Below are 27,902 nucleotides of genomic sequence, written 5' to 3' on the forward strand. Positions count from 1 at the left end.
CAAGCAGCTTTCTACCTCCAACGAGGAAACCCTGCGCGAGGTAGCCGCATTGCGTGCCGATAAGCAACTACTCCAGAGCGAGGTTGAAGAGCTTCGCAACCAAATGCAGAACCTCGCCGAGCAGCTAGAAGATACCCAGCGCGAGAACACCGCCGCCCAGGACGCAACTACCGACCTCTAAGAACGTCTTGCACGCGAAACCGAGTCTCTCACCCGCACCGTGGCCGAAAAGGAGCAGGCTGTCTACCAGTTACAGCAGGAGCTCGAGTCCAAACAGGCCGAGTCCCAGCAGCCAATCGCCACCCTCGAGCCCGCCGCAGGCACACCCGTAATGGTCGCACAGACCAGTTAGACTGAAGTCGCCCTCGACTAGCTTGAGGCTCTCTAGGCCCAGGCCGAAGAACAGCGCGCGGCGTACGAACAATAGCTAACTGCCCTCAACGAGGAACTAGAGGAGTTGAAGCTGAGCGAATCAGACTTGATCGCAGAAAACGACGAACTTCAAGGCAAGGTCGACGAGCTTGAGGAAGTTCTCGAATACGTCAACCAGCAGAGCACTTCTAAGCGCGACTCTATCGGCCTCCTCGGCAGGGAGCTCGATGACTTTAAGGACGCCTTCAAGCAGCTTTCTACCTCCAACGAGGAAACCCTGCGCGAGGTAGCCGCATTGCGTGCCGATAAGCAACTACTCCAGAGCGAGGTTGAAGAGCTTCGCAACCAAATGCAGAACCTCGCCGAGCAGCTAGAAGATACCCAGCGCGAGAACACCGCCGCCCAGGACGCAACTACCGACCTCTAAGAACGTCTTGCACGCGAAACCGAGTCTCTCACCCGCACCGTGGCCGAAAAGGAGCAGGCTGTCTACCAGTTACAGCAGGAGCTCGAGTCCAAACAGGCCGAGTCCCAGCAGCCAATCGCCACCCTCGAGCCCGCCGCAGACACACCCGTAATGGTCGCACAGACCAGTTAGACTGAAGTCGCCCTCGACTAGCTTGAGGCTCTCTAGGCCCAGGCCGAAGAACAGCGCGCGGCGTACGAACAATAGCTAACTGCCCTCAACGAGGAACTAGAGGAGTTGAAGCTGAGCGAATCAGACTTGATCGCAGAAAACGACGAACTTCAAGGCAAGGTCGACGAGCTTGAGGAAGTTCTCGAATACGTCAACCAGCAGAGCACTTCTAAGCGCGACTCTATCGGCCTCCTCGGCAGGGAGCTCGATGACTTTAAGGACGCCTTCAAGCAGCTTTCTACCTCCAACGAGGAAACCCTGCGCGAGGTAGCCGCATTGCGTGCCGATAAGCAACTACTCCAGAGCGAGGTTGAAGAGCTTCGCAACCAAATGCAGAACCTCGCCGAGCAGCTAGAAGATACCCAGCGCGAGAACACCGCCGCCCAGGACGCAACTACCGACCTCTAAGAACGTCTTGCACGCGAAACCGAGTCTCTCACCCGCACCGTGGCCGAAAAGGAGCAGGCTGTCTACCAGTTACAGCAGGAGCTCGAGTCCAAACAGGCCGAGTCCCAGCAGCCAATCGCCACCCTCGAGCCCGCCGCAGACACACCCGTAATGGTCGCACAGACCAGTTAGACTGAAGTCGCCCTCGACTAGCTTGAGGCTCTCTAGGCCCAGGCCGAAGAACAGCGCGCGGCGTACGAACAATAGCTAACTGCCCTCAACGAGGAACTAGAGGAGTTGAAGCTGAGCGAATCAGACTTGATCGCAGAAAACGACGAACTTCAAGGCAAGGTCGACGAGCTTGAGGAAGTTCTCGAATACGTCAACCAGCAGAGCACTTCTAAGCGCGACTCTATCGGCCTCCTCGACAGGGAGCTCGATGACTTTAAGGACGCCTTCAAGCAGCTTTCTACCTCCAACGAGGAAACCCTGCGCGAGGTAGCCGCATTGCGTGCCGATAAGCAACTACTCCAGAGCGAGGTTGAAGAGCTTCGCAACCAAATGCAGAACCTCGCCGAGCAGCTAGAAGATACCCAGCGCGAGAACACCGCCGCCCAGGACGCAACTACCGACCTCTAAGAACGTCTTGCACGCGAAACCGAGTCTCTCACCCGCACCGTGGCCGAAAAGGAGCAGGCTGTCTACCAGTTACAGCAGGAGCTCGAGTCCAAACAGGCCGAGTCCCAGCAGCCAATCGCCACCCTCGAGCCCGCCGCAGACACACCCGTAATGGTCGCACAGACCAGTTAGACTGAAGTCGCCCTCGACTAGCTTGAGGCTCTCTAGGCCCAGGCCGAAGAACAGCGCGCGGCGTACGAACAATAGCTAACTGCCCTCAACGAGGAACTAGAGGAGTTGAAGCTGAGCGAATCAGACTTGATCGCAGAAAACGACGAACTTCAAGGCAAGGTCGACGAGCTTGAGGAAGTTCTCGAATACGTCAACCAGCAGAGCACTTCTAAGCGCGACTCTATCGGCCTCCTCGACAGGGAGCTCGATGACTTTAAGGACGCCTTCAAGCAGCTTTCTACCTCCAACGAGGAAACCCTGCGCGAGGTAGCCGCATTGCGTGCCGATAAGCAACTACTCCAGAGCGAGGTTGAAGAGCTTCGCAACCAAATGCAGAACCTCGCCGAGCAGCTAGAAGATACCCAGCGCGAGAACACCGCCGCCCAGGACGCAACTACCGACCTCTAAGAACGTCTTGCACGCGAAACCGAGTCTCTCACCCGCACCGTGGCCGAAAAGGAGCAGGCTGTCTACCAGTTACAGCAGGAGCTCGAGTCCAAACAGGCCGAGTCCCAGCAGCCAATCGCCACCCTCGAGCCCGCCGCAGGCACACCCGTAATGGTCGCACAGACCAGTTAGACTGAAGTCGCCCTCGACTAGCTTGAGGCTCTCTAGGCCCAGGCCGAAGAACAGCGCGCGGCGTACGAACAATAGCTAACTGCCCTCAACGAGGAACTAGAGGAGTTGAAGCTGAGCGAATCAGACTTGATCGCAGAAAACGACGAACTTCAAGGCAAGGTCGACGAGCTTGAGGAAGTTCTCGAATACGTCAACCAGCAGAGCACTTCTAAGCGCGACTCTATCGGCCTCCTCGACAGGGAGCTCGATGACTTTAAGGACGCCTTCAAGCAGCTTTCTACCTCCAACGAGGAAACCCTGCGCGAGGTAGCCGCATTGCGTGCCGATAAGCAACTACTCCAGAGCGAGGTTGAAGAGCTTCGCAACCAAATGCAGAACCTCGCCGAGCAGCTAGAAGATACCCAGCGCGAGAACACCGCCGCCCAGGACGCAACTACCGACCTCTAAGAACGTCTTGCACGCGAAACCGAGTCTCTCACCCGCACCGTGGCCGAAAAGGAGCAGGCTGTCTACCAGTTACAGCAGGAGCTCGAGTCCAAACAGGCCGAGTCCCAGCAGCCAATCGCCACCCTCGAGCCCGCCGCAGACACACCCGTAATGGTCGCACAGACCAGTTAGACTGAAGTCGCCCTCGACTAGCTTGAGGCTCTCTAGGCCCAGGCCGAAGAACAGCGCGCGGCGTACGAACAATAGCTAACTGCCCTCAACGAGGAACTAGAGGAGTTGAAGCTGAGCGAATCAGACTTGATCGCAGAAAACGACGAACTTCAAGGCAAGGTCGACGAGCTTGAGGAAGTTCTCGAATACGTCAACCAGCAGAGCACTTCTAAGCGCGACTCTATCGGCCTCCTCGGCAGGGAGCTCGATGACTTTAAGGACGCCTTCAAGCAGCTTTCTACCTCCAACGAGGAAACCCTGCGCGAGGTAGCCGCATTGCGTGCCGATAAGCAACTACTCCAGAGCGAGGTTGAAGAGCTTCGCAACCAAATGCAGAACCTCGCCGAGCAGCTAGAAGATACCCAGCGCGAGAACACCGCCGCCCAGGACGCAACTACCGACCTCTAAGAACGTCTTGCACGCGAAACCGAGTCTCTCACCCGCACCGTGGCCGAAAAGGAGCAGGCTGTCTACCAGTTACAGCAGGAGCTCGAGTCCAAACAGGCCGAGTCCCAGCAGCCAATCGCCACCCTCGAGCCCGCCGCAGGCACACCCGTAATGGTCGCACAGACCAGTTAGACTGAAGTCGCCCTCGACTAGCTTGAGGCTCTCTAGGCCCAGGCCGAAGAACAGCGCGCGGCGTACGAACAATAGCTAACTGCCCTCAACGAGGAACTAGAGGAGTTGAAGCTGAGCGAATCAGACTTGATCGCAGAAAACGACGAACTTCAAGGCAAGGTCGACGAGCTTGAGGAAGTTCTCGAATACGTCAACCAGCAGAGCACTTCTAAGCGCGACTCTATCGGCCTCCTCGACAGGGAGCTCGATGACTTTAAGGACGCCTTCAAGCAGCTTTCTACCTCCAACGAGGAAACCCTGCGCGAGGTAGCCGCATTGCGTGCCGATAAGCAACTACTCCAGAGCGAGGTTGAAGAGCTTCGCAACCAAATGCAGAACCTCGCCGAGCAGCTAGAAGATACCCAGCGCGAGAACACCGCCGCCCAGGACGCAACTACCGACCTCTAAGAACGTCTTGCACGCGAAACCGAGTCTCTCACCCGCACCGTGGCCGAAAAGGAGCAGGCTGTCTACCAGTTACAGCAGGAGCTCGAGTCCAAACAGGCCGAGTCCCAGCAGCCAATCGCCACCCTCGAGCCCGCCGCAGACACACCCGTAATGGTCGCACAGACCAGTTAGACTGAAGTCGCCCTCGACTAGCTTGAGGCTCTCTAGGCCCAGGCCGAAGAACAGCGCGCGGCGTACGAACAATAGCTAACTGCCCTCAACGAGGAACTAGAGGAGTTGAAGCTGAGCGAATCAGACTTGATCGCAGAAAACGACGAACTTCAAGGCAAGGTCGACGAGCTTGAGGAAGTTCTCGAATACGTCAACCAGCAGAGCACTTCTAAGCGCGACTCTATCGGCCTCCTCGGCAGGGAGCTCGATGACTTTAAGGACGCCTTCAAGCAGCTTTCTACCTCCAACGAGGAAACCCTGCGCGAGGTAGCCGCATTGCGTGCCGATAAGCAACTACTCCAGAGCGAGGTTGAAGAGCTTCGCAACCAAATGCAGAACCTCGCCGAGCAGCTAGAAGATACCCAGCGCGAGAACACCGCCGCCCAGGACGCAACTACCGACCTCTAAGAACGTCTTGCACGCGAAACCGAGTCTCTCACCCGCACCGTGGCCGAAAAGGAGCAGGCTGTCTACCAGTTACAGCAGGAGCTCGAGTCCAAACAGGCCGAGTCCCAGCAGCCAATCGCCACCCTCGAGCCCGCCGCAGACACACCCGTAATGGTCGCACAGACCAGTTAGACTGAAGTCGCCCTCGACTAGCTTGAGGCTCTCTAGGCCCAGGCCGAAGAACAGCGCGCGGCGTACGAACAATAGCTAACTGCCCTCAACGAGGAACTAGAGGAGTTGAAGCTGAGCGAATCAGACTTGATCGCAGAAAACGACGAACTTCAAGGCAAGGTCGACGAGCTTGAGGAAGTTCTCGAATACGTCAACCAGCAGAGCACTTCTAAGCGCGACTCTATCGGCCTCCTCGGCAGGGAGCTCGATGACTTTAAGGACGCCTTCAAGCAGCTTTCTACCTCCAACGAGGAAACCCTGCGCGAGGTAGCCGCATTGCGTGCCGATAAGCAACTACTCCAGAGCGAGGTTGAAGAGCTTCGCAACCAAATGCAGAACCTCGCCGAGCAGCTAGAAGATACCCAGCGCGAGAACACCGCCGCCCAGGACGCAACTACCGACCTCTAAGAACGTCTTGCACGCGAAACCGAGTCTCTCACCCGCACCGTGGCCGAAAAGGAGCAGGCTGTCTACCAGTTACAGCAGGACCTTAAGGAAACCTTATCTTAGCTTACATAATTGAAAATTACATCTCTATAATAAAATGAAATCTAAATATAAGAAAGACAGAAACTTCTATTATAAAACTCATTGTATAGCTCTGAGTCTACATATGTTGAAGAAGGTTAATAGGAATTCAGTTGCGAATAATAAACGCAAAAGCAAAGTTAGATATTACTAGAAAGCTAGTAATCAGAAATGTAGATTACGCAATCTATTCATAAATAGATTTCATTGAAATAACTTGATCAAAATGATGAAGATGATATAAAATCATGTTATCTTATTGTTCTATCTGAATTATATAAAGCATAGGATGATATACTAAAGATGAAGTATAAACAATTAATTTAAGAAGAGGATTTGAAATATAATAAGTGATTTATTATTATTTTCGCTTTAAATTAGATTCGAATAGAGTGGCACCTATCAACTAAAATATTTGTGCTAAGTAATTGTTTAATCTGTTCTTAAATATTATTTATAAAAAGCAAAGTAATATTGTGATTAATTATTATATTTTATTTGCTCGTTATATAAAATTAATGCTTAATAAGTAGGTTAGATATATTATAATGTATATTAATAGTAGATATTATGTTAAAAGATCATATAAAACCTGAATCAATTCAATTTTACATTTTAGTATTTATTATTCCACTTCATTAGAAGACAAATCAAGTTAAAGTGGTAATAGTGGTGAAACTCTTAGAACCTATGTGGATTAATTACCTATGAAATTATTTTATCATTTTTATTCATCATGAAAATAATAATTGGAGCATAACAATAAATGTGATGGTGGATATTTTACAAATGATTATTTCATGATGATTTTTATTTTTAATACCAATTTTCAAGAAAATCTCTTAAAACCCTTTCATCTATTATTCAAATGTTCTAAACTATCTTATAGTTTCTCGCCATGAAATCTAAATATAATTATATTATTATATACTATAAATCAGTAAATTACTCCGCTTAATATCTATAAATGGAATAAACAGAACTAGGGGTAACGCTTGATTTCTAGGTTATATTATTGAAATATTAATAAATTCTCTAATAAAAGAACTAGCTATAGCGTGCTTTAGTAGAGTTAGAGAGTAGAAACTAAGAACAACAAACAATTATTTTCAAGCTTTAGAATTAACATTAACATGAGTGCTCAAAGGCTAGCGGTTTGAAGCTGCAGATACATAGAAGTTAAACAAATCTTACAGAGTCTGCTCTGTCTCATAATCAACAAACAACATAGCTAGCTACGCAGCTTCAAGAGTCCTAAAAAGAACTATTTACATCCAAATCGGACATTATTAATAAAGATAATCAGCTTTAAAAAATTAAAAAAGAAGTATAAGATCTAACAAGCGAAAACGAGCGGCTGCTAACACGAACTTATGACCTACAGACTCAGATCGCAAAAGATGTAATAAACCCACACGCCAGCTACAATAAGCAGTATCAAAATCTAATATATACCTAACTAGAATAGGAAAATGAGCTTCTACGTGCTTTATGTAATTAGAATAAAATTGACACCTCGCCTCTGGCGCAGCTGCAGTAGAAATTTTGCACGCACAAACGCGTACTCGACGCACAATTCAAATCAGAAACAGTTTAACAAGTCGATGCTTTACAGAGATAACTCTAGACCGAGGTAGAGAGACTGTAAATAGACGTGCAGTGTGCTGAAATCGGCGCTGGAGCACAGAAGGCGACAGACTCGTTCTGGCGCGAGTAGTAAGTGTTGCTAATTGCGCGGTGCAAGAACCAGCAGACCAAAACCGGCGTAAAAGGTCTCGAGGTACACGCGCTGCTCGCTCAAGTGCGGGAGCTCATGGACGACCTGCAGACCGCGAGAATCCTCCAGAACCTGCAGGACCTAAACGCCGCAGAGCTTGCCATAGCGCTGGGTGCGCAGGTGTCCAAAACTTCGGGCTGTTAAGTCGAAGTCCGTGCGCTGAGAGCCGAAAATGCCGAAATTCACGCCAGCAGTGCGCATGAAATCCGCTCACTTTGTGAGATGTTCAGCATAAAAATCTGTAGTTTACTTGATGAGATTTCTCTTTAAGATTAATCTATAGATAAAATTGGTGCAGCAGTCGGGGGTGATGAACTTGAGATTTACTAAGTAGCTCAGGCATAATTCAACTCTTAGCTGAAGCAGAAACTCTTACGGTCTAAATTGCAGAAACGGTGCTTCCTGCGAAAACTTATTGTAACCCTGCGCGCCAACCAGATGATATAAGGTAATTTTTATACGCAGATTACAAGTTTGGAAGCGCAATTATAAGAACAAAAGGATCTTCTGGTGCGCTTCCAGGAGGAGTCCGAGGCCCGCGAACGGGTGTTTTCTGAGGAGCGCAGTGCGCAGCAGGAGCTTCTCCAGGCTATGGAGCGGTCGGAAAAGAACTTCCTGCAGCAGGAGGCCTCAATGCGCGACATGTTGGACGTGGAACGGCTTAAAATGCGTTGTCTGGAAACTGAGAATGATAAGCTCAACGCCAGTTTGCGTGAGGTTGAGAAAGTGGCTGAGACTTACAGAGAGAAATTTGGACGCGTTATGTGATGAGTTTTGTCAAAATTATCAATATTTCACTTCGTTTGCCTCTCGATTACTAGTGCTTCCTTCAGGCGATTTATCTCCCTCTAGGCCTCTTCGTAATTATAGTTTAAGGCTTCATATCGATAGTATGTGTACTATTAATTTCTGAGCATATTTCTTTGCTCATGTAGCTCGTTCCGCTACCTTTCAACCTCATCGAGTAAGAATCTCACATCATCAGATTCGATGTTATCTCGTATTCTTTATAATTAGTAGTCAAAGGATTAATTTTGATTTTTAAGGCTTGATGTCAACAATATAAGTTCCTTTTGAGTCTGTTTATGTTTCTCAAGTAGTTCGTCAACAACTATTATTTTTTCGTGATTGTTGAGGTCACCACTTGTCATTTCTGACTTCAGTATCGAGAGCTAGCTTACAAACTTATTGTTTTTATCACTAACTTTTTGTATGTACGATGAATTAGTAGAGATATTGGATCTGTCTTCAAATGGAGTTTCAATATATGATGAACTTGCTCTAGTATGAGATAGTGTACTACCTAGGCCATTTAGATTGCAGGTAAGTCCTCTTACCTTACTTCTAATAGACTGCAATTAGATGTCCAAATTTCTTGATTCTGCTTCCAGTTATAGTTTAAATGCACTAGTTGAAATACTTGGGCGTATGATTGAAACCTCTTGGTTGATTGAATCATCAATTTTTGACGTACTTTAGATGTCTATTTCAGAGAAAGATATATCGTTTTTGCTCAGCTACATTTTAAAAATTTGATAAATACGTTAATATGTTAAAATAATATTATATATATTTGTGGTTTTTATCAGTTTAACAAGGCGAGTATGAGTAAATTTTAGTTTTGTTTATTTCTAGATGAATGAAACCACAAGTTCTAATAATAAAAATACTCAACTTTTTACTAAATAGATAATAATTGGCTAAATTAAATCTATTTATTTTTATGTTATTTATGAAGATTTTAAAAAGTTGATAAAATAAACTTTTTTGGTAAATTTATTATATATAGTTAAGGATTTTTGAAAATAAAATCAGATATATTTAACTATACCTTTACTTATATGAGTAAAATAAGATATGTTCTAATATATAATTTTAAACGGTGAATTCAAATAATTTTTTATATTATAATTAAATAATGAGGTTTATTATCAGAAATTAAGATCTTGAAAATACTAATTATGATTTATCTAATAGTATGTTAAGTTTTAGTCAAAGGTATATTATTTTATATATTATTACAATACATAATGATTTGCCACCGCTTTAAATATGCCACCTTCATAGAAAACACTTCATATAGCCAAAAAATATGGTAACGTTAAGGATTAAATTTATATATTTAAATCAGGACTTAATGAATCATCCTTAAATATAAGCTAACTTGATAAGCATGAATAGAAAATATAACAAATACAAAATAGTGGTCACTATTCTCCAACTGTCCCTATTATTACTGATTAAAAAGATCATCTAGATGCATAAATTTAAGAGAATATTTTATCTATAGAGGTAGCAAGTTTGGTAACAGAGAATAAAGCTTTAAGATAAATCATATAGGAATAAAATAACAAGATTTGTTCATTCAAACTTAGCTTTACCACTGTATAGGCAGATTTATAATAAGTATAGTAACTTAATGATAAATTAAGGGATAAATCAACTGAATCATGTAAATTTTGTGATTCTATGAGTAAAAATCTAGAGGAGTAGATATAAATAAATTAAGAACTGTCTAAAGATATTAATTAAGTAAAAGATGAACTTATTTTATTAAAAGAATAATACTAACTGGATGATAATATTCTATAGGGCGAATTTTAAATAGTTCAATATGAATAAGAAATTAAAGATCTATAAACTAAAATTTAAGAATTGGAATCTGTTAATATTTAATCTAACATTGAGTAAGATTATTGTTGCTTACAAAATTAAATAAATTAACTGGAAAAAGATGCATTGTTGTAAGTAGCAAAAAAGAAAAGCCTTAAAAATTAAATTAATGAATTATTATAGTTAAACAATGATTACAAGCAGATTATTGATCAGTAAGAAGTTTAAACTTAGCTATTTAGGAAAGAAATGAACGAATATAAATAAATTTAAAAAGCTTAATCATAACTATTTTAAGATTCACTAAATGATAAAGATTACTTAATTACGGAGGTTGAATAAGAGCTAAAGAATTAGAAAATATAATTTTAAGAGAAAATTGATCAGTTTAAAGATTAGTTGATAGTTCAAAATTCCGAAAATAGTAAACTAGCAAGAATATAGTTTAATACTGATGAAACGACAATTTAAGATTTTTAGATTAAACTGGAAGAATTATAAATGATTAATAAATAACTGTAGGAAAATTTAATATAAAAGGAATAAATTATCAATTCATTAAATTCACACTAGAAGACTGCTCACAATAACAGCGCAAATGAACAAAATTAACTGCATAACGTTTAAAATGTTTTAAACACAAAAGATAAATAGATCATTGTATTATAATAAAATATTAATGATTTGGATGCTAGATTTGATAGTTTATAACAAATAAACAATTAACTATAAGAAAACTTCTCAGAAAATTAAAAAAATACATCATAAAAAGACATTACAATATAAAATTATGCAAAGGATTTAACCAATCTTTAGTTTCAATATACAGAAGTATAAAAAAATTTAGCTCACTGTTAAGCATCAATGAATTCTTTTAATATTGATTTATAAAATTATTAAGACGTAATTTTTTAAAAAGAAAAAGAAATTATTAGTTTGAAAAGTTAAATTTTACAGATAGAATCGCACAATTCAAAACTATAAAAATAAGACACTACTGAATATACAAAATCACAATAATTATCATATTTAGCGGGACCTTCACCAGACACTAAAATAGGTACCAATACCTACCCAGCTACAGAATAAAACGAAATTCCTACCAATTAACATATTGAATCTGATTAATCCAATACACCAGGACTCGATAATACTTACTTAAAAACACAATCATCTCTCACTAACTGCAAATTATTGCAAGAACAAGTTTATGCCCTAAATATCGAAAATTTATAGCTTAAATCTGAGCATTTTCAAGCGTAAAACCTTGCACAAACCACTGCTCAGGAAATTGAACTCCTGAAAAACTAAATAGAAATATTAACAAATACAGTGAACGATTTGAACAGACAAAACTCGTCTTTTACGTCATTTTTAGATACCTCACAAACTGCAGAGAACTCAAAAATCAATAAAATTTTAACCTCGAAAACCGCAGAACTCACTGCCCTGCACACCGAAAACTCAAACCTCCAATCTCAGCTCCAAATTGCACTACACTAAAATCTTCAGCTCACGCAGCGAATCGAAGCATAAGAAATGGAAATTCAAAATCAAATTGAAAAAATATAATTTTTAACTCAAAATTTAAATTCTCTAAAACAGTCAGAAACTTCGTACATCGAAATTCTCTCAGAAAACAACCCCCAAGTGCTCAAATTCGAACTGAGCGAGGCCGAAAAGCGTCTCAAAAGCGAGAAGTTGCAGGCCCAGGAACTCCTCAAAATCGCCGAAAAATTGCAGGAAAAACTTGACGCCAAAAAGTCGAAAATCGAGATTCTGACGAGCGAAAATCGGCGTTTTTAGCTCTAAATTATCGACCTGGAGAACCAGATTCAGCTTGAAAAAATGGGTCAAAATGAAGCGGATTTCGGCGGTTTTCAGGCCAAAATTAAGCTCATCGAAGAAGCGAATTTAAGCGTCTAGAGGAGTTTGCTTGAAGGTGATAAAGGGAGCGGAAATGAAATAGGAGTGGAAAGTTAAAATCTAAATGCTATTTAAAAAGAAATGGAAAATCAAATTGTAAGTCAATTTGAAACTGAAATAAACGACTTAAAGGCTGAAAATGAGAATTTGAAGTAGCAGATTGACCGTTTGGAGCAGGAAATCGAAGCCCTGAGGGCGCAGAACGCGGGACTTTTGCAGGCCGAAGAAAACGATTTCCAGAAGGGCGAAGCTCAGATTCAAACAGAGCAAAACTGGGAATTAAACACCGTGGAAAAGGCCCCCGAGGCCTCAATTTAGAGCAAAAACTCGCCCCCGGACGGCACGGACGAGGTCATCGAGTACTACCGGCAGCAGCTGCACGAGGCGCACAACATGCTCCGGGACCCGAAATACAGCATGTACAGGCTCGAAACGATGCGCCACGACCACAAAGTACTGGCCAGGCAGTTCGACGCTGTGAGCCAGCAGCTCGCCGCCGAAAGGGAGGCGCAGAAGCGGATGGAGGCCGCGAACGAGGTGCTCCGGATCGAGGTGCTGAACTTAAGCTGCGGCCGCAAAACGCTTGAAAATGAGGCTGAGTGAGCGTTGGACTTAACGAAGGTGAAGCATTTCGGTGTCTGCGCTAGGTAATTGTGGGGGAAATTAAGTAGATAGTAAAGTAGGGCTATTGAGGTTTGCAGAGTAAAAACAGTGTGTCTAGCTGCTTTTAAGGCTTATAACGACTGCCTGGGAAAGAGCGGCTCTGAAAGGTGCGTAAAACACAGTTTTCGTTTTTAAACTGAATTTAAAGCGAAGCTCGCTAATGATTATTTAAATTTATTAAATAATTGCCATTTAGGTCGAATTTTTACCAGTTAGCGTTCTCAACGGCCCTCTTTCACGTTTCAATCAGAATAAAAATCAAAAAAATCAACCCCCTCGTAAACACCCCTGCAACCACCCCACTGCCGCCTCCTGAATTCAATAGAAATCCCATTTCGCAAACCCGTAGAATTTGCTCCATTTATTTATCATATATAACCATATAATAATATAATAATATAATAATATAATAATATAATAATATAATAAATAATATAATAATATAATAATATAATAATATAATAATATAATAATATAATAATATAATAATATAATAATATAATAATATAATAATATAATAATATAATAATATAATAATATAATAATATAATAATATAATAATATAATAATATAATAATATAATAATATAATAATATAATAATATAATAATATAATAATATAATAATATAATAATATAATAATATAATAATATAATAATATAATAATATAATAATATAATAATATAATAATATAATAATATAATAATATAATAATATAATAATATAATTATTATTATTATTATTATCATAATATAATTATATAATTATTATTATTATTATAATTATTATCATCATAATATAATAATATAATTATAACAATATAATAATACATTCCTCAACTCCCTTCCACTTACTCCAATTTTATATAATAATACAACTCACTCCATAACTTCTTTCCCTTCCACAAGCCAGTATTTTCGAACGGCCTGGCACTCGTCGATACTCGCGAATTCGAGCTGAACGGAGTGGCCAAAAGTGCGAGATTTCAAAGCGTTGAAACTGAGGGCCTTTTCGAGGTCTGCCTGGCCCTCGCAGGCCAAAGTGATCTTCTTTAGCTCAAATTCGGCCGATTTTAGCTCATTTTCGTTGATTAGGAAGATCTCGTACGTCTTATTTCCAAGCGAATTGATGGACTTGAACGCGTACCGCTCGCGCAGAATCTTCATTGAACTGAAATCGCAAATTATCGAATTCGAAATTTCGATCGAAAAATCGGATTGCGAGAGATATTTTTTTTAGGAGTGGAAAGTCGAAATCAATTTGGATTTTTTCAAAAATTCTGATTTGTCTACAAGTGCTATAAAGAGCTGCTTTTGGAGGTGGTAGAACTGGTCAATGGGGAGCAGCTGGTTGATGAGCTCGTTGACCTAGTCCGGCGGGATCTGGTTGATGAGCACCGCGTACTGCTGCTGGTTGAAAATGATGTAGTGCAGCACGTACAGCAGCTCCGTCTGAAACTGCTTCTCGGGGATCGTTATCTGGACCGGATTCTGCTGAATTTTGGCGTTCACGAGCTGCGCGAACGCTTTCACAGCGTGCGTGAGCTGGCTCTGCTGGATGATGATAGAGGGCGACAGGAGCTCCACGAACTGGATGCTCAGCTCGATCAGCTGCGATTTCAGCATCCGAAAGTGCTTGAACGACTGGCAGACGATTCTGAGAGGGTTCTTCTGCAGAATGAGCCCAAATGACGAGAAAATGGTGTCCACGTGCGCGTGCAGCAGTTGTGGGAGCTTGGCTATTTCGATCGTCATTTTAAAGTGGAGTTGTAGAGTGTAAATTGCATATTAGGATATAAAATTGTAAGCTGCTAGAAAGCTTAATTTGGGTATTTAGTATAGGGAGCGAAAGGGTAAAATAACAAGTTTGCTCGTATAACGTATATAATAGTTCGTAGTGGAAATATTATATACTTGAAAGGAGAAACTCGAAAGATAACAATAGAATAATATATGATATATAATATATAATAAAATTGTGATATGTAATAAATTTTTAAATATCAAGTAGATCCGTGAGTAAAGTTAATAATATTGTATATAAAAGAAAAGAATAGTTCACTTAACATTTTTAGGCTAAATATTAAACGTTTTCAAATCTAGAGCATTTATACTTTTAAAGATTTACAAATTCTAATATTAATCGCTATCAGATGCATGATTATTATCTAGTTCATATGTGGATATCGGTGCCTCATTTGTAGGTAGCTTTTTAGTTGATCTGTTTTTAGATATTTTTTTCATTTTCCGGAAATAAATATATGTATTATTAATATGTGATTTAATAATGTTAATGAATAATTTTTGCTGTTATAATGTACGAAATATGCGAGTAGTAAAATCAAACAAACTAAAGTAAAAGAAACTAGTTTTTTAGTACTAACTAGAAATATAATTAGTTACTGTTTAATAATTATGTATCTACCAAAATCCTTAAAGGCCTTACATATACACTAATGTTTATGGAATAATATGATTATATTAAAAACACTTTAATATAAATTCTATATTCTTAGTAATAAATATTATATATAATCATTTTTTTAATATTAGGCAATTAGAATAAATTGTAAATCTACAGTTTGTTTTTTATATTTAATGCTATATTATATAATATTGATTATATAATAAATGTTAATAAATAAATTAATATAAATCAATAAGTTAACATATTAAGTTTTAAAGTTATCTTCAAACTATTTGAACTAAATAGCTCTTTGTGTTAGATAGTTAAACTACGAATAATATTAGTACATTCAAAATTTACTTATTTTAGTCTGTTTTCATTGAAAAAGCAGTATTATTAGATCTACCTAAATTTATTCTTTAATATTTATTATCAGAATGATCTTAAAAATATAATCGAAAAAAACTTTATGAATGTTTTTATGAATAATATATTTTTAATAAATTCACACACTAGAGAAACATATAACTTATTTTTATAATGAATGAGTAGTAAGGAGTTTATAGTGTGTAAAAAGCTTATACTAGTCTCTTATAAAAAACTCGATATATAAAGATTTTACACATAATTTATCTTACTCTAACAATATTAATTAACATTTCTGTATGTTTCTAATATATATTGGTAATATTTACTCTTGATGTTAACTTAATTTTAGTTTTGTTTCTTATTTTTAATATCAGTCATATTATATTAATTAATAACGAATTTTATTTACGTTTGTCTATGTTTCCATACACTCCTGAATATAAACTATTATAATATTATTTTTCAACTGAAAAGTTAAAATGAATAAATTTTTGTCATTTGGTATCCGAGCAACCGCTGGTTATATATTAATTTTACTCAATTTTCCAATTGCTGCAGCCGTTTTTTATACCATATTTAGTATTTGTTTATATAATCCTAAATAATTTTAGTAAATTTAAGATGTTGCAATATTTTGCTTAGGTGTAACTAATTTTTATTTTCATATTGTTGCCGCTTAAAAAATGAAGTGGATAAAGCCATTAAATTACTGTGTTAAATATGTAATCGTCACAATAGTAGCCACGTCTATAACAGTTATTTTCTTCTATTTTGATGCAACTATAATGATAAGGTGGCTATAGCAAAAAATTTACTCATTAGTAGTAAAAGACTTATATTTTGCCACAGTATGTTTCTTATCTTAGTATTTTATTTGGAATCTCCACTGGAGTACAAATTTTCCAATCTAACTATTAGTTTGGTACTTAATTGGATGGTTGGTTTACTTTATTGCGCATATGATGGTCCCAATTCATCTACTATGCTGTGTTCTTTATACCTTAATAATGAAATAGAGCATATTTCGCTTCGTGACATAAGAAATATGGACTGTTACATTTAGAATAACATGTTTTTCTGTAACATTTATAATAAATTTTAGTATATGTTCGGAAGTTGCTAAATATTTTTATCCTAAAGATCCTGTATAATACATAACCAATGTAATATTCTTCATGGGCCATCTTCATATGGGATTTATCTACGTAAGCCTAACTTTTACTCTTGAAATTCAAAAAATTGTACTTAAAAATAGAATTATGATCTATCCTTATATTTGCTTTTGTTATTTTTGGGCACTATAATTAGCAGTTCTCAACTTTTATATTTATCGTAAGATTTTTGTACCATATTTTCTCCATAAATACATAGGTAAAGAAATATTCCCTATTGATAATTTATATAACACGGCACCATCAGGGTTTATAGCAAGATTATTTTTTTGCTTGATATTCTCTGAAAAAAAGGAAACAAAAGTAAAAAATAAACATAAAAAATAAACACACCAAGATATGTAAGTGAAGAATGATGAGATGGAGAGTAAGACTATTTTAGTAAAATCAGCTTAAGAATAATAGTAATATAACTAAAATGTAGATAATTTAGACGATATTTAAATTAGTACTGATGCCATTAGCGGTATGACTAACTTAGTCGAGTGAAAATTAGCCTCACTCTACAATTTCTTCGTTCATTCCTTAAAATAATCCATCAACACTAAGATATCTCTCGCCTGAATCATTTATTATAGTTACCACGTCAACGCCCTCCTGCTCCGCTAACTGCTTAGCGGCGAAAATATTTGCACCACTGGAAATTCCGCATAAAATTCCGCATCTTGCGAGCTACTAAACCATGTTAATAGCATCGTCATCGTTAATTTACCTAATTATGTCGGTTTTTTCGTAGTTGTCAGCCACAAAACCAGGAGCAATACCTTAGATTTTATGAGGTCCAGGCTTCCCACCAGAAAAAATTTGAGAGGTCTATGGCTCCAAAGTTACCGTTTTTATCGATGGAAATACGGTCTTGAGGTGCGACTGGACGCCCGAAATCGTGCCACCCGAGCCGACTCCTGCCAAAAAATAGGCAGGAGTGATATTATACTACGCACACTGTTTTTCGATCTCTGGGCCTGTGGTCAACTTGTGCGAAAGCGGGTTGCTAGGATTATCGAACTGCGAGATCTTGGTATAGCCCTAAGAGACCACCATCTGGTCTGCCAAAGCTATGCATCCTGGTATTCCTGTTTTGACAATAATTAACTTTGCACCGTAAGCTTGAATCAGCTTTCTACGCTCGATCGACATGGTATGTGGCATGATAATGGTGAGGCTTAGCTTCAGTGCAGCACAGACCATTGCCAACCCAATTCCTGTATTTCCAGACGTTGGCTCCACTAGTTTTGATGTATTAGTTATCTTGCCGGATGCCAGAAGGTCGAGAATCATCTACTTAGCCGGGCGGTCTTTAATGGAGCCACCTGGGTTGTTTGACTCGAGCTTCGCAAAGACACGGCCTCTGCTGGTCACTGGAACTTCGATTAGTGGCGTGTTACCTATGAGGTCGATTATTTGAGCCATTTTGTAAAGTGTAGATTTAGGGGATATTTTACTTAGTATAATTTACGGTATAAAAACTATTTTCAGATTTCTTAGCAACCTATAACTAGTCTTAAATAATATAATAGGTAAATTGTAGCATAGGAACTTTTAGTATACAAATGTAGTATACGATTCAATAAATAAAATAAGCATGCATTACGCAAAATTCATCTAGTTTCTCATCTATCAACTTCTAGCATCAACTATAAGTTATTGAAAATACTTCATTTCATTGCTCTCCAACATTACTGTCTTCTCTACCCCTCCTTTTTTTAACACCTTCTAGTTACACTTATAAACTACCCATCTCACCTTTAATTTCACTTATTCCTATTTCCAATTAGCTTTCTACTCCTTCAATACGATCCTTCCAATCACTAAAATTTGTTTTAATTTTCTTAACATCGAATGTTAGTTCTGTCAAAATAGGCTCATTTTCTAACATTTATCCTGAGAATTATTCGGCTTTTTACTTATTTAGTTAATTTAATTTTTCATTAAACTCCATTCGTTCTTCTAGACCACGTAGTTCTTAGCCATTCTTTACCATATATTCATTGAATAGTTTCGAGTTTGACCCCAAAAATACTGAGCTAGCCGCCAAATCAGATTATTTTTGTTATATGTAATCTAATGCTTTAAAATTGTCCTATAATGTTAATTTTTAAGCATTCTAAACGTTTTCCATAGAATATAAAGAAATTTCAAATGCGTTATTTAATGAATTTTGAGTAAGCTAATTTTAGTCACGTAACTAAATCTAAGTTTAAATATATTCATTTGTTTTTAACAAATTTATCTCTAATTCAGATATTGATTATTTGTGTGTATCTGTTTATGCTTAGTTTAAAGATAAAATATCATTTGCTTACGCCATTTATGAATTAAGTGTAGCAATATCTTATTAGTTAGTTTATATAATAGTATTAAGTTCATTATACTAATGGGAAAATGCTTACTAAACGGTTTCAATATTATTAATAAGATCTGTCTTCGCAGCAATTAGTGCGTTGTTTGCATCTTATGTCAAGGTAGTTAGTAAAATTTCTTAATTTGACAGGCTTTATAATGTTTTCTTTTCAAAACTGCTTAGTTAACTTTATTATTATGTAACTATTTGTTAAAGTTTTTAATTATACTCTTGATACTCTTATAATTACGACTTTAAAGCAGATATTTAATGATCTGAATTTTATTACATAGCATCTTATTTCGTAACAATCTGACTTATCTATGCTTAATATTAGATTTACATGATATCTTGCTATTGTTAAATTTATAATATCTAAGAATTCATGGACTAGTGCATATTATTTAACGTTGTTTCCTGTTCTGAAGAAATGTGTTGCATTCTTTAGTTGAAATTTTTTTCCTGCTATGTTAAAGCTTTTTATTATTGTTTTTTGTAATTTAACAATGCTTATTTTTGAAGTAATTAGTCCCTTTCTCTTATTGACTTATTCTATTCTTATAATTCTGCTATATTATTTTAGAATGAAAGTTACATTGTATCCAGTTTTAGTTCACTATTTTATCCTAAATTTTATATATGTTCTTACATCTATGAATGATTATTATCAAATAAGGTTTGAATATCAACTTTCGACTACACTTCCTGAGCAACGATCTTTTCAATGTTGTTAATTTTAATGTTAGAATCTATCTCTAATCTGCACTATTACTCCATTAACTATTTAAGGACTTAAATTTGAAGAAATAACCCTTTATTAATCTCTTCATTACTAATAATTTTTTATATAAATTCTTAAAAACTATCTAAATTCAATATTTGTTAAAAACTCAATTTTAAAGACTCTAATTCATTCCTATGTTCGGTTAGTACTGTCTAGCATGAGTTTATAGATTTATAATATACATCATTTAATCGTAAAATTTAATTTTCTTAATCTGATGTTGCATTAAATGTTGAAAAAGAATCGGGAAAGAACCAATACGCTAATTCTTTACAGGCAGCTATAATTTTATTTAGTTACAGTTGAAGGTCAGACTTTTGTAAAATTGACAGATTAATAGGAATTATAATTTCATTTAGCTGAGCAATATATTATTTTAATTATTTTTATTAAAATTCTAATGGAAGAGTATGAACAATTTATAGCTACGATATTATCTTATCAACAGTAAGTTTTATATCTAATAGTTTATAAATTTATGTTAAATTTTTAAGATTATAAAGCTCAGTCTTAAGAAGCCTAAGTTGATGGCTATTCGAGTCCATTTAAAAATTTAAATATGTGTATTTATTATAATTAAATTTAAATTTCAAAATGGAGATTAATGACCTAATTTAAACAGCTAAGCAAAAGTATACTATGAAACATTAAGTTTGCCCATAATTAGATGAAGTAACTGAACTGAGGAAATCATTAACTAGCTCATAGCAGTCATCTGGTAAGTTATAAAATATTAATAATCTTATCTAGTTAAATCAGTAAAATCACTAGTCTCTTAGTTTGTAAATTGAAATTGATGATTTTAAAAGTTATGTAAATGATAATATACTAGAAAATAAGAATATTCTAGTAGAATTAAAAGATAATTTAGAAATAAATTAAATCCCTATCTTAAAGCAAAGTACCGTTATTGATGAACCATCTATATTTAAAAAAATAGAGGACTTATCAAGAGCCCGAAAATTTTTAGAGAAACATTTAAAAAATGATATTGATTCGGTTAATTCCGAAGTTAAGCAATTAATTCAAGAACTAAAGTGATTTAAATAATATCAAATTTTGTGTTCCTCTAATATTAATATTTACTACATAACTAATAGTTACCGTGAAATATAAGTAACTATGAACTTGTTTCAATTATGCCAAATTTTACTTGATCAAAAAATTATTCACACAAAGTTATCTATAAAATTTAAATTTAAAATTAGATTTAAGTATTAATAGATAGAACATACAAATTAATGTTCTTAACGGACTTCAAGTTTAGTATGTGCCTACTTAAAATGAAAAACTGGTTACATGATTTGACTGAGATAATTAAACCATTCTATTATGTGATCTTAATACTATTTTAATAGAAACTCACACGTTCTGTAAATCTGTATTATTTTATCAAATCTCTGAGTCAGTCCTGCAAATTATTTTAAAAATTTCGCTAACACTAACTTTTGATTAATCTTTCTTAGAATATTTCCTATACAATTTTGATTATAACTATTATTATTTTATTAAATCTCTAGCGAGTTAAAATGCATGATTAGTATGCTCTCTATTTTTTAAAACATGTAGTAGAAAAGTCAAATCAATAGCATCAATGTCTCTAAAAATAGGGATAATTGTGTATCCTTCTTTTGAACAACATAACTGATTTGTATATGGTTACGCATAATATTATATAATTTTTTCTAATACAAATGGCGCTAAATTAAATAAGTTTTTTGGGGTTATAAATTTTTTCTCATTTCTGTATGGAGTTGAGAATTAAAATATAATAGATTAAAATCTTAATTTTAATTAATAATTTGGTAGTATGTCTTATATTAGACTGATGAAAGGTCTAATAAATTAACTTTTATGTATAATTGTTATATTTTATAATGAAACATGAGAATAATATGGTTAAAATGTGTATAGTTAAGATAAAGGTGGAGGAGCCTGTAATATTACTTATTTTTCGTTCAGTTGTTAATAATTAAGTGAGCATTGCTAAAATGATGGAGATTCTGATTGAGATAGGTTAATGTTGCTCATTAATATAGTTTAAAAAATAACCTACACTAATAATATATATTTTATACATTTATTTCACTAATCACTTTCTTCCATAATTTATATTTAAAATACATCTTTTCTAAATGTTCTCATTGGCGTTAAAACACTATTTTGATGTTCCCTATTTATTTTTTCAAAATGCTAGTTTGAGATTCCTTCAAATTTAACAGCAAAAAGATCTTTTATTGCAGTACTGAGTAGGATAGGATCAGCTAACATATTTAATCTAATATAATCACCAAAAACCTAACCATCTAAGAAAAGTTCTGATGGATCATCAGTCGTACTAACTCTAAAATAGTCGCGTTAAACTTCTACCAAGTAAACACTAATTTTATCTTTTAACACCAAATATTAATTAAATTACGTAACCATTTCAAGACAACTATCAGAACTATCTAATGGAAACTGAAACTGTTAGTTTAGTCTTTTAAGACTATTCTTATATTGAGTAAGCACCCTATTCTCTAATGCTAACAAAAAATTTCCAAATGATGCTATCTATGACGTTTTAAAAAGAGGATTTTTCTAAGCATTAACTATAACTGAATTAAAAAAACATACCCCAAATGGCCTTGAAACACAAGAGTTCACAGATTGAATTTATTCATAAGATAGCAAAAAAGATTGATTGTCTAAAAATCCAAAATATCTAGAGTCAAAATAAACGACTGAATATTATCTTGGAGTTTCGGTCGCAGATAATTCAATCTAGGTTTCGATTACTCTTAGAAGTTTGCCTTTAGATGAAAATACATAGCTTTTATTAGACTAATAAGCATAAAAATTGCTACCATTTCTATGTAAAAAATATAATTCAGCAAAGCTCATTTCAATATTGCGATATAAATATATTATATATTATCATTTTATTACGGTGAAAATGAATTCTATGTTAAGTCAGTATCTATATACTATTCAAATATAATATTTATAATGAAATAATAAAGTAAGAGCTATTCTAGTCTTTTTATGGATCAAGTTAAAAACTCAACTGATATTTAAATTTTTAATTATTATTCATATAGTCATACCAAAATCTAGCAATTTATACTATTTTCTGCAAGTTATTATATCTGAATGATTCAAAAATTTATTTATACATATAGTTTGTTTGCTAAGATGAATTGTTCCCAAAACAAATAATAATACGATTTTCATTAAATAATACCATAAATAAAATATTCTCTGTATCAATCTTCAATTATCTCTATATCCCCATCTTCTGTAAGATTGATACCTAAAGCTTAAGCAAATTACTTTTATTCGTTAAAATCCCATTACTTCATCTTTTCATCTCTCCGTTCACTTAGTAAATAATAAGTCGCAGTAACATGGTTAAATTTGTTGCCATTAAGCATTTTAATAACTTTAACTGCATTCCATTCTGGAACTTAACTTATCATTGTATAAACTATTCGAAAATCTATAATTTCTGAAACATTAGGTTCAACTGGCTTTTTATATTAGTCAACAATATATTCGCTTGCTTAAAGTTATTTAATGCCCCATCTTTTTGATGCATCTCTATTTAAAAGACCTAACACACATTCATTTGCCATCTCTGGTATATCTTTCACCGGCTCAATTTTTTAAGTCAAAACTAGGTTTAGAACACTTTCAGAATCATCACCACAAAAAGGTAGAACCCCATTTAATATAGCATAAAATACTACACCAAGTGCCCAAAAATCACATCTATCATGTTTAATTCTTTTAGAATTCAACAATTCTGGAGCTGCATAATTAGGTGAAACGATAGAAAAATCTCTTTCTAATACTTATCCAAGTCCAAAATCTACTATTTTAACATTATTTTAATTATCCAATAAAATAGATTCTAGCTTTAAATCTCTATGTGCTATTTTTCTAGAGTGAGCATATTGAATAGCACTTGTAATTTAAGCGAATACTTAAGGTATGCTGAATTATTTTTATCTCATTAAGCAGGTAAAGAGATCATTGCCGTCAATAAACTCAGAAATTACGTAAATATGTCGTGGGGTATCAATAATATCTATTACTTTAACAATAGAAGGATGTTACACAAGCTTTAAGACCTAAAGCTTTCTAACAAGAAGTTTAAAATCAATTGATTCAAATTTAGCCTTTTCAATGATCTTCATACAGACTTTTGTACCATTAGTCATATGAACAGCTTGCTTAATTTCACCAAAACGTGATTTAGCTATAGTTTACCCAGTAATATAATTTGATACGCGCTTAACGCGTACTTTTACTGTGGATGATGAGTCAGAGCTTCCATCGGACATGTCCTATTTCGGAGCGGAAATGAAAACCCTTTAAATATTATCATAAATTACAAGTAATTATTCACACTACGTCATTTACTCAAATCGCTATTATATATTTTATCACTAAAAAATTGCACTATAAATATTATTTATCAAAGAATCCTGAAGCAGATTTTACAAAAAAGTTTCATGAGCACTTATCTCCTTGATCTCAAAATTAATCTTAGAGCTATTAATCTAGATCCATTTGATTGCATATCTGACTCTCTCCTCCATTTGTGCATTCTCCTCTTTGATCCTAAGTAACTTGACCCTCAAGTTCTTGATTTCATCCCTAATTTCCCAAATCGAAATTATCTCCTCATGCTTAGCCTCCAGGCGGTTTTCAACAATTTCTGCATAATCAAGTTTCTCAACGTACCGTGCGACCTTTGCAACCTGTTCTCTGTACCTCCGCTCCGTCCTGAACTTGATTGTCTTCTTCTGGGGCCAAAATTGCTGCCGAATCTGATCTTAGCTGTCAATAAGCTGCTCTTGTTTTGCGATTTATAACATTTTAAGATGTTCAATTTTGTCACGGGACTGTTTGATAACCGACGAGTTTTGCTTTAATATCTATACTTAGTTGACCTAGAAAAGTATAAGGTGTGAAAGTTCATTTTTGAGATTAAATTTCATAGCTTCGATGCTTTCAACTGATGGTAGTGTTGGGTGGTTACTTTATTGCAGTTTTACTATTTTGTTCATTTTGCTAATTTGGTTTTACATATAATAACGTAATAATCAGAAAATGTCGTCATCCACATCATTAAATAAGTCACATATATTTTCAGAGCAGTTGTGCTGCGTACCTACTTGGTCGTCATCGAACAATGTCAGTGGATTGATAACAGTCTAGCTGATGCAGGATATAATTCTTGCAGGTTACTCTATTTTAACATTTTCATCGTTCGACTGGCTAGAGGATAGTTTGAACTACGAAATACGCTAAATACTTGTCGATAGCTGCTATTTTGATTTCATATAAAGTTGAATATTGTCACAGCAAATTGGATGTAGGCTCAGATGTGATATTTGGTTCGACTTACTTATCATTGGCAGACAGACGAGGGGTTTAATCACCTACTAGCTCCTTGCTAGGTACTGATTCTGTGCGAGATTATCTAGTTTTTGTTGGGTTGAATGAATCATCGTAGTTTTATTATCTCGCATTTAATTAAGATTTTTAATAAAAGTCAATTAGTTAAATATAGCTGAAAATGTATACATAAAATTCTAGATTATTTACTCTAGCATAAAATATACTACATATTTTCCTATATTTTCATATGTCTTTCGGTAGAATAATATTTTATTATTTTATACGTTATTTTATAACTTTATAATATAAATATCCTAGGAAATAATTCTATTTCAGTTACCCTTATATAACAATATAATAATTAAACAAATTAAAAATACTGAAATCAGAAGCATCCTTGCGGTGTATCTGGCACTCTAAACTTTTATTTTTCATTAGGCAATGAATTTTTAGTAATAATTAACTTGGGCCCCTTGTTCAAATATTTATTTACCAGATCATCATCAATTTTAACCTTTTAGCACTTAAATTCGCTGTAATCTCTTTTACTGATATCAACCACCCCTTACTAACCCATTTATGCCTGCTCCGCCTTCTGCTCATTCGCACTCTAAACCACCTGATTCATCTGATCGAGCAGACTCGTTTTTTACGCAACTGGCTATTTCAGAATATTAACCTTCCTATCGACCTCCTTTTCGCTAAATTCGTAATCCGCGTCATTCACCTCAACTTTCTTCATCTCGAACCGCTTGTACCCCAAATCGACGTCCTAAGAGCAGTAAATCGCATTTTACGGCGATTCCGCGTCAAATTACTCGCCCTCCACCTCCACCTCCGGCCCAATTTCGCCCATAAACTCCCGAATGTGATCGCTCGCCCGCAGCACCTTCACGGAGTCGAAAAATACCTCCAAAAGCTGCTTCTGGCGCATGTTTTCGTGCCGCAAAACGTCTATTTCCATCTGCAGCGATTTAACGAGATTTTCGGTATTTGGCCCCTTATTTTGCTCCAAAAAAACCGAATTCGACCTATTAACATCATCATTATCATTAATATCATCATTTTCCTCATTTTCACCCTCAAAACTCTCCCCAAAATCGCCCTCATCCACAACCGTCAAATTGCACCCACAGCGCCCGCAGCAGCAGCGGACGTACCCAACAGCATTTTTGTCCTCTGCGACGAGCCCAAAACGGCCAAAAACCGTCATTTCGAGGCTGCCGTCGAAGGCGATTTTTTCGGGCTGCGAGGGGCCCTTATTTGCCCTCAAATTCGTCCTGATGGCCTTGCAGCGATTGACGAAATTGAGGCTCGAAAAGCTCTCCTCGAAGTGCGCCTCGCAGGGGCCAATGTTGCCGAAAATCGTCGTTTTGGCGTTGCCCGAAAGGCTGTTTTGGAGCAGTTTCGTGAGCGTCGAATCGCGGAACGGGACGTGTTTTTTGCGGCTCGAAAGCGCCAAAACGACGTTCTGCAGGCACGAAAGCGACTGGTTTATGCACTTCGCCTCTTCGAGCTGCAGACCGCGCGAATTCGTCTTCTGGACGCGCTCGGAACCCGCCAAATCGCAAAAAGTTAATGTGGAGTGGAAATTCGAATTGAAAGTGAAATTCAAACTCAAAATTGTGTGCGAACGAGACGAATTTGCGTTCATTTGCGTCTGCGCGTTGACTCTTCGGGAGGCTGATGACGTTAGGAGCGCGATAATCGAATTTAGAGTGGAAATTTGAATTTAAAGTGAATTGTGGTTGAAAAGCGAGGTCTCATTCTGCTTTAATTTCAGCGGCGTGGGGTTCTTTTGCAGCAGGTCGTAGATGTTGTTATTATAGAGTTGGACGTATTGTAGCGTGCAGGTAAAATTCTGGCTCGGAAGCTGCTAGAAAATGCTTTACAGCAGCCGTGGGAGGATGCCGTCCGTCTATTCCGGGTAAAACTGATTTTTACCCGTCAGCAGAGGCGAAGATTCGCTGCCAAAGAGCGTGTATGTTTTTCCTGAACTGGTCTGGCCATACGTCAGAATCGTTCGGTTGATGCCATTCTGAATATCAGATAGTATACCCTCTTGGATGTAGTCATACACTTGGGTCTACTGATCATTTTCGTCAAAAACTCTATCAAATGTGAACTCTCTGCGCTCATAATCGCCACGCTGAATTCGCACCTGCTAGTTAGAAATTTTTATCGCAGCATTATTTTTCTAGGAGAATTTCAAATCCTAGGAGATCGGTGGTCGGATTCTGATAACTGTCTGAATTTAAGTCATTTTAAATTTTGAAATATACCATATATTATACAAGTTATAAAATAAATTGATAAAATTTCAAGGTAATATTAAGTTTTTTTAATTTCAATAAAATATACCTGGTTATTATACTGTTTAATATTATCTGGATTTACAGCAGCTGATATACTTGTATGATAAAGTAAAAGGCTGAAGCTGTTATTTAGTGGACGTTTGAAACATATTTATTAATTTGAAAATGAAATTTTTCTTATTTTATAGTTTTCGCAATAACTAATATCTTGTAGTCTATAACTATTTGAAAAATTAAGTCATTGTATTGAAAATTTAGAGGAAGTAATATGCTTATATTTAACTAT

The 27,902-nt window shown here is 36.7% G+C and overlaps 14 protein-coding genes across 14 annotated transcripts; 5 read left to right on the top strand and 9 right to left on the bottom strand. All coding sequences in view use genetic code 6, as the record gives it.

Annotated features, from left to right (window-relative positions):
* Window positions 1–103: 103 nt before the first annotated feature.
* SS50377_24892 (uncharacterized protein) lies at window positions 104–6,217 on the top strand (the record flags this gene model as incomplete). Its single annotated transcript, XM_067908731.1, has 1 exon — window positions 104–6,217. One exon carries the CDS (start codon window positions 104–106, stop codon window positions 6,215–6,217), a length of 6,114 nt encoding a protein of 2,037 aa, XP_067763552.1.
* A 613-nt stretch (window positions 6,218–6,830) lies between these two features.
* Window positions 6,831–8,408, top strand: SS50377_24893 (uncharacterized protein; the record flags this gene model as incomplete). Its single annotated transcript, XM_067908732.1, has 1 exon — window positions 6,831–8,408. One exon carries the CDS (start codon window positions 6,831–6,833, stop codon window positions 8,406–8,408), a length of 1,578 nt encoding a protein of 525 aa, XP_067763553.1.
* A 26-nt stretch (window positions 8,409–8,434) lies between these two features.
* SS50377_24894 (uncharacterized protein) lies at window positions 8,435–9,163 on the bottom strand (the record flags this gene model as incomplete). The annotated part of the gene is made up of 1 exon (XM_067908733.1): window positions 8,435–9,163. One exon carries the CDS (start codon window positions 9,161–9,163, stop codon window positions 8,435–8,437), a length of 729 nt encoding a protein of 242 aa, XP_067763554.1.
* A 529-nt stretch (window positions 9,164–9,692) lies between these two features.
* Window positions 9,693–12,782, top strand: SS50377_24895 (uncharacterized protein; the record flags this gene model as incomplete). Its single annotated transcript, XM_067908734.1, has 1 exon — window positions 9,693–12,782. One exon carries the CDS (start codon window positions 9,693–9,695, stop codon window positions 12,780–12,782), a length of 3,090 nt encoding a protein of 1,029 aa, XP_067763555.1.
* A 937-nt stretch (window positions 12,783–13,719) lies between these two features.
* Window positions 13,720–14,595, bottom strand: SS50377_24896 (uncharacterized protein; the record flags this gene model as incomplete). The annotated part of the gene is made up of 1 exon (XM_067908735.1): window positions 13,720–14,595. The coding sequence occupies one exon, from the start codon at window positions 14,593–14,595 to the stop codon at window positions 13,720–13,722; it is 876 nt and encodes a 291-aa protein (XP_067763556.1).
* A 1,500-nt stretch (window positions 14,596–16,095) lies between these two features.
* On the top strand, window positions 16,096–17,277 carry SS50377_24897 (Transmembrane domain-containing protein; the record flags this gene model as incomplete). Its single annotated transcript, XM_067908736.1, has 1 exon — window positions 16,096–17,277. The coding sequence occupies one exon, from the start codon at window positions 16,096–16,098 to the stop codon at window positions 17,275–17,277; it is 1,182 nt and encodes a 393-aa protein (XP_067763557.1).
* Window positions 17,278–17,286: 9 nt separating this feature from the next.
* SS50377_24898 (Cysteine synthase) lies at window positions 17,287–18,198 on the bottom strand (the record flags this gene model as incomplete). The annotated part of the gene is made up of 1 exon (XM_067908737.1): window positions 17,287–18,198. The coding sequence occupies one exon, from the start codon at window positions 18,196–18,198 to the stop codon at window positions 17,287–17,289; it is 912 nt and encodes a 303-aa protein (XP_067763558.1).
* Window positions 18,199–18,448: 250 nt separating this feature from the next.
* Window positions 18,449–19,906, bottom strand: SS50377_24899 (uncharacterized protein; the record flags this gene model as incomplete). Its single annotated transcript, XM_067908738.1, has 1 exon — window positions 18,449–19,906. One exon carries the CDS (start codon window positions 19,904–19,906, stop codon window positions 18,449–18,451), a length of 1,458 nt encoding a protein of 485 aa, XP_067763559.1.
* Window positions 19,907–20,507: 601 nt separating this feature from the next.
* Window positions 20,508–20,954, top strand: SS50377_24900 (uncharacterized protein; the record flags this gene model as incomplete). Its single annotated transcript, XM_067908739.1, has 1 exon — window positions 20,508–20,954. The coding sequence occupies one exon, from the start codon at window positions 20,508–20,510 to the stop codon at window positions 20,952–20,954; it is 447 nt and encodes a 148-aa protein (XP_067763560.1).
* Window positions 20,955–21,998: 1,044 nt separating this feature from the next.
* On the bottom strand, window positions 21,999–22,796 carry SS50377_24901 (uncharacterized protein; the record flags this gene model as incomplete). Its single annotated transcript, XM_067908740.1, has 1 exon — window positions 21,999–22,796. The coding sequence occupies one exon, from the start codon at window positions 22,794–22,796 to the stop codon at window positions 21,999–22,001; it is 798 nt and encodes a 265-aa protein (XP_067763561.1).
* Window positions 22,797–23,158: 362 nt separating this feature from the next.
* Window positions 23,159–24,238, bottom strand: SS50377_24902 (Kinase, CAMK CAMKL; the record flags this gene model as incomplete). Its single annotated transcript, XM_067908741.1, has 1 exon — window positions 23,159–24,238. One exon carries the CDS (start codon window positions 24,236–24,238, stop codon window positions 23,159–23,161), a length of 1,080 nt encoding a protein of 359 aa, XP_067763562.1.
* A 102-nt stretch (window positions 24,239–24,340) lies between these two features.
* SS50377_24903 (uncharacterized protein) lies at window positions 24,341–24,967 on the bottom strand (the record flags this gene model as incomplete). The annotated part of the gene is made up of 1 exon (XM_067908742.1): window positions 24,341–24,967. One exon carries the CDS (start codon window positions 24,965–24,967, stop codon window positions 24,341–24,343), a length of 627 nt encoding a protein of 208 aa, XP_067763563.1.
* A 36-nt stretch (window positions 24,968–25,003) lies between these two features.
* SS50377_24904 (uncharacterized protein) lies at window positions 25,004–25,432 on the bottom strand (the record flags this gene model as incomplete). Its single annotated transcript, XM_067908743.1, has 1 exon — window positions 25,004–25,432. The coding sequence occupies one exon, from the start codon at window positions 25,430–25,432 to the stop codon at window positions 25,004–25,006; it is 429 nt and encodes a 142-aa protein (XP_067763564.1).
* A 254-nt stretch (window positions 25,433–25,686) lies between these two features.
* SS50377_24905 (Kinesin-like protein) lies at window positions 25,687–27,564 on the bottom strand (the record flags this gene model as incomplete). Its single annotated transcript, XM_067908744.1, has 1 exon — window positions 25,687–27,564. The coding sequence occupies one exon, from the start codon at window positions 27,562–27,564 to the stop codon at window positions 25,687–25,689; it is 1,878 nt and encodes a 625-aa protein (XP_067763565.1).
* Window positions 27,565–27,902: the final 338 nt, after the last annotated feature.

This window comes from Spironucleus salmonicida, chromosome 5 (assembly GCF_000497125.1).
Source record: "Spironucleus salmonicida strain ATCC 50377 chromosome 5, whole genome shotgun sequence".
NCBI classification, from domain to species: Eukaryota; Fornicata; order Diplomonadida; family Hexamitidae; genus Spironucleus; species Spironucleus salmonicida.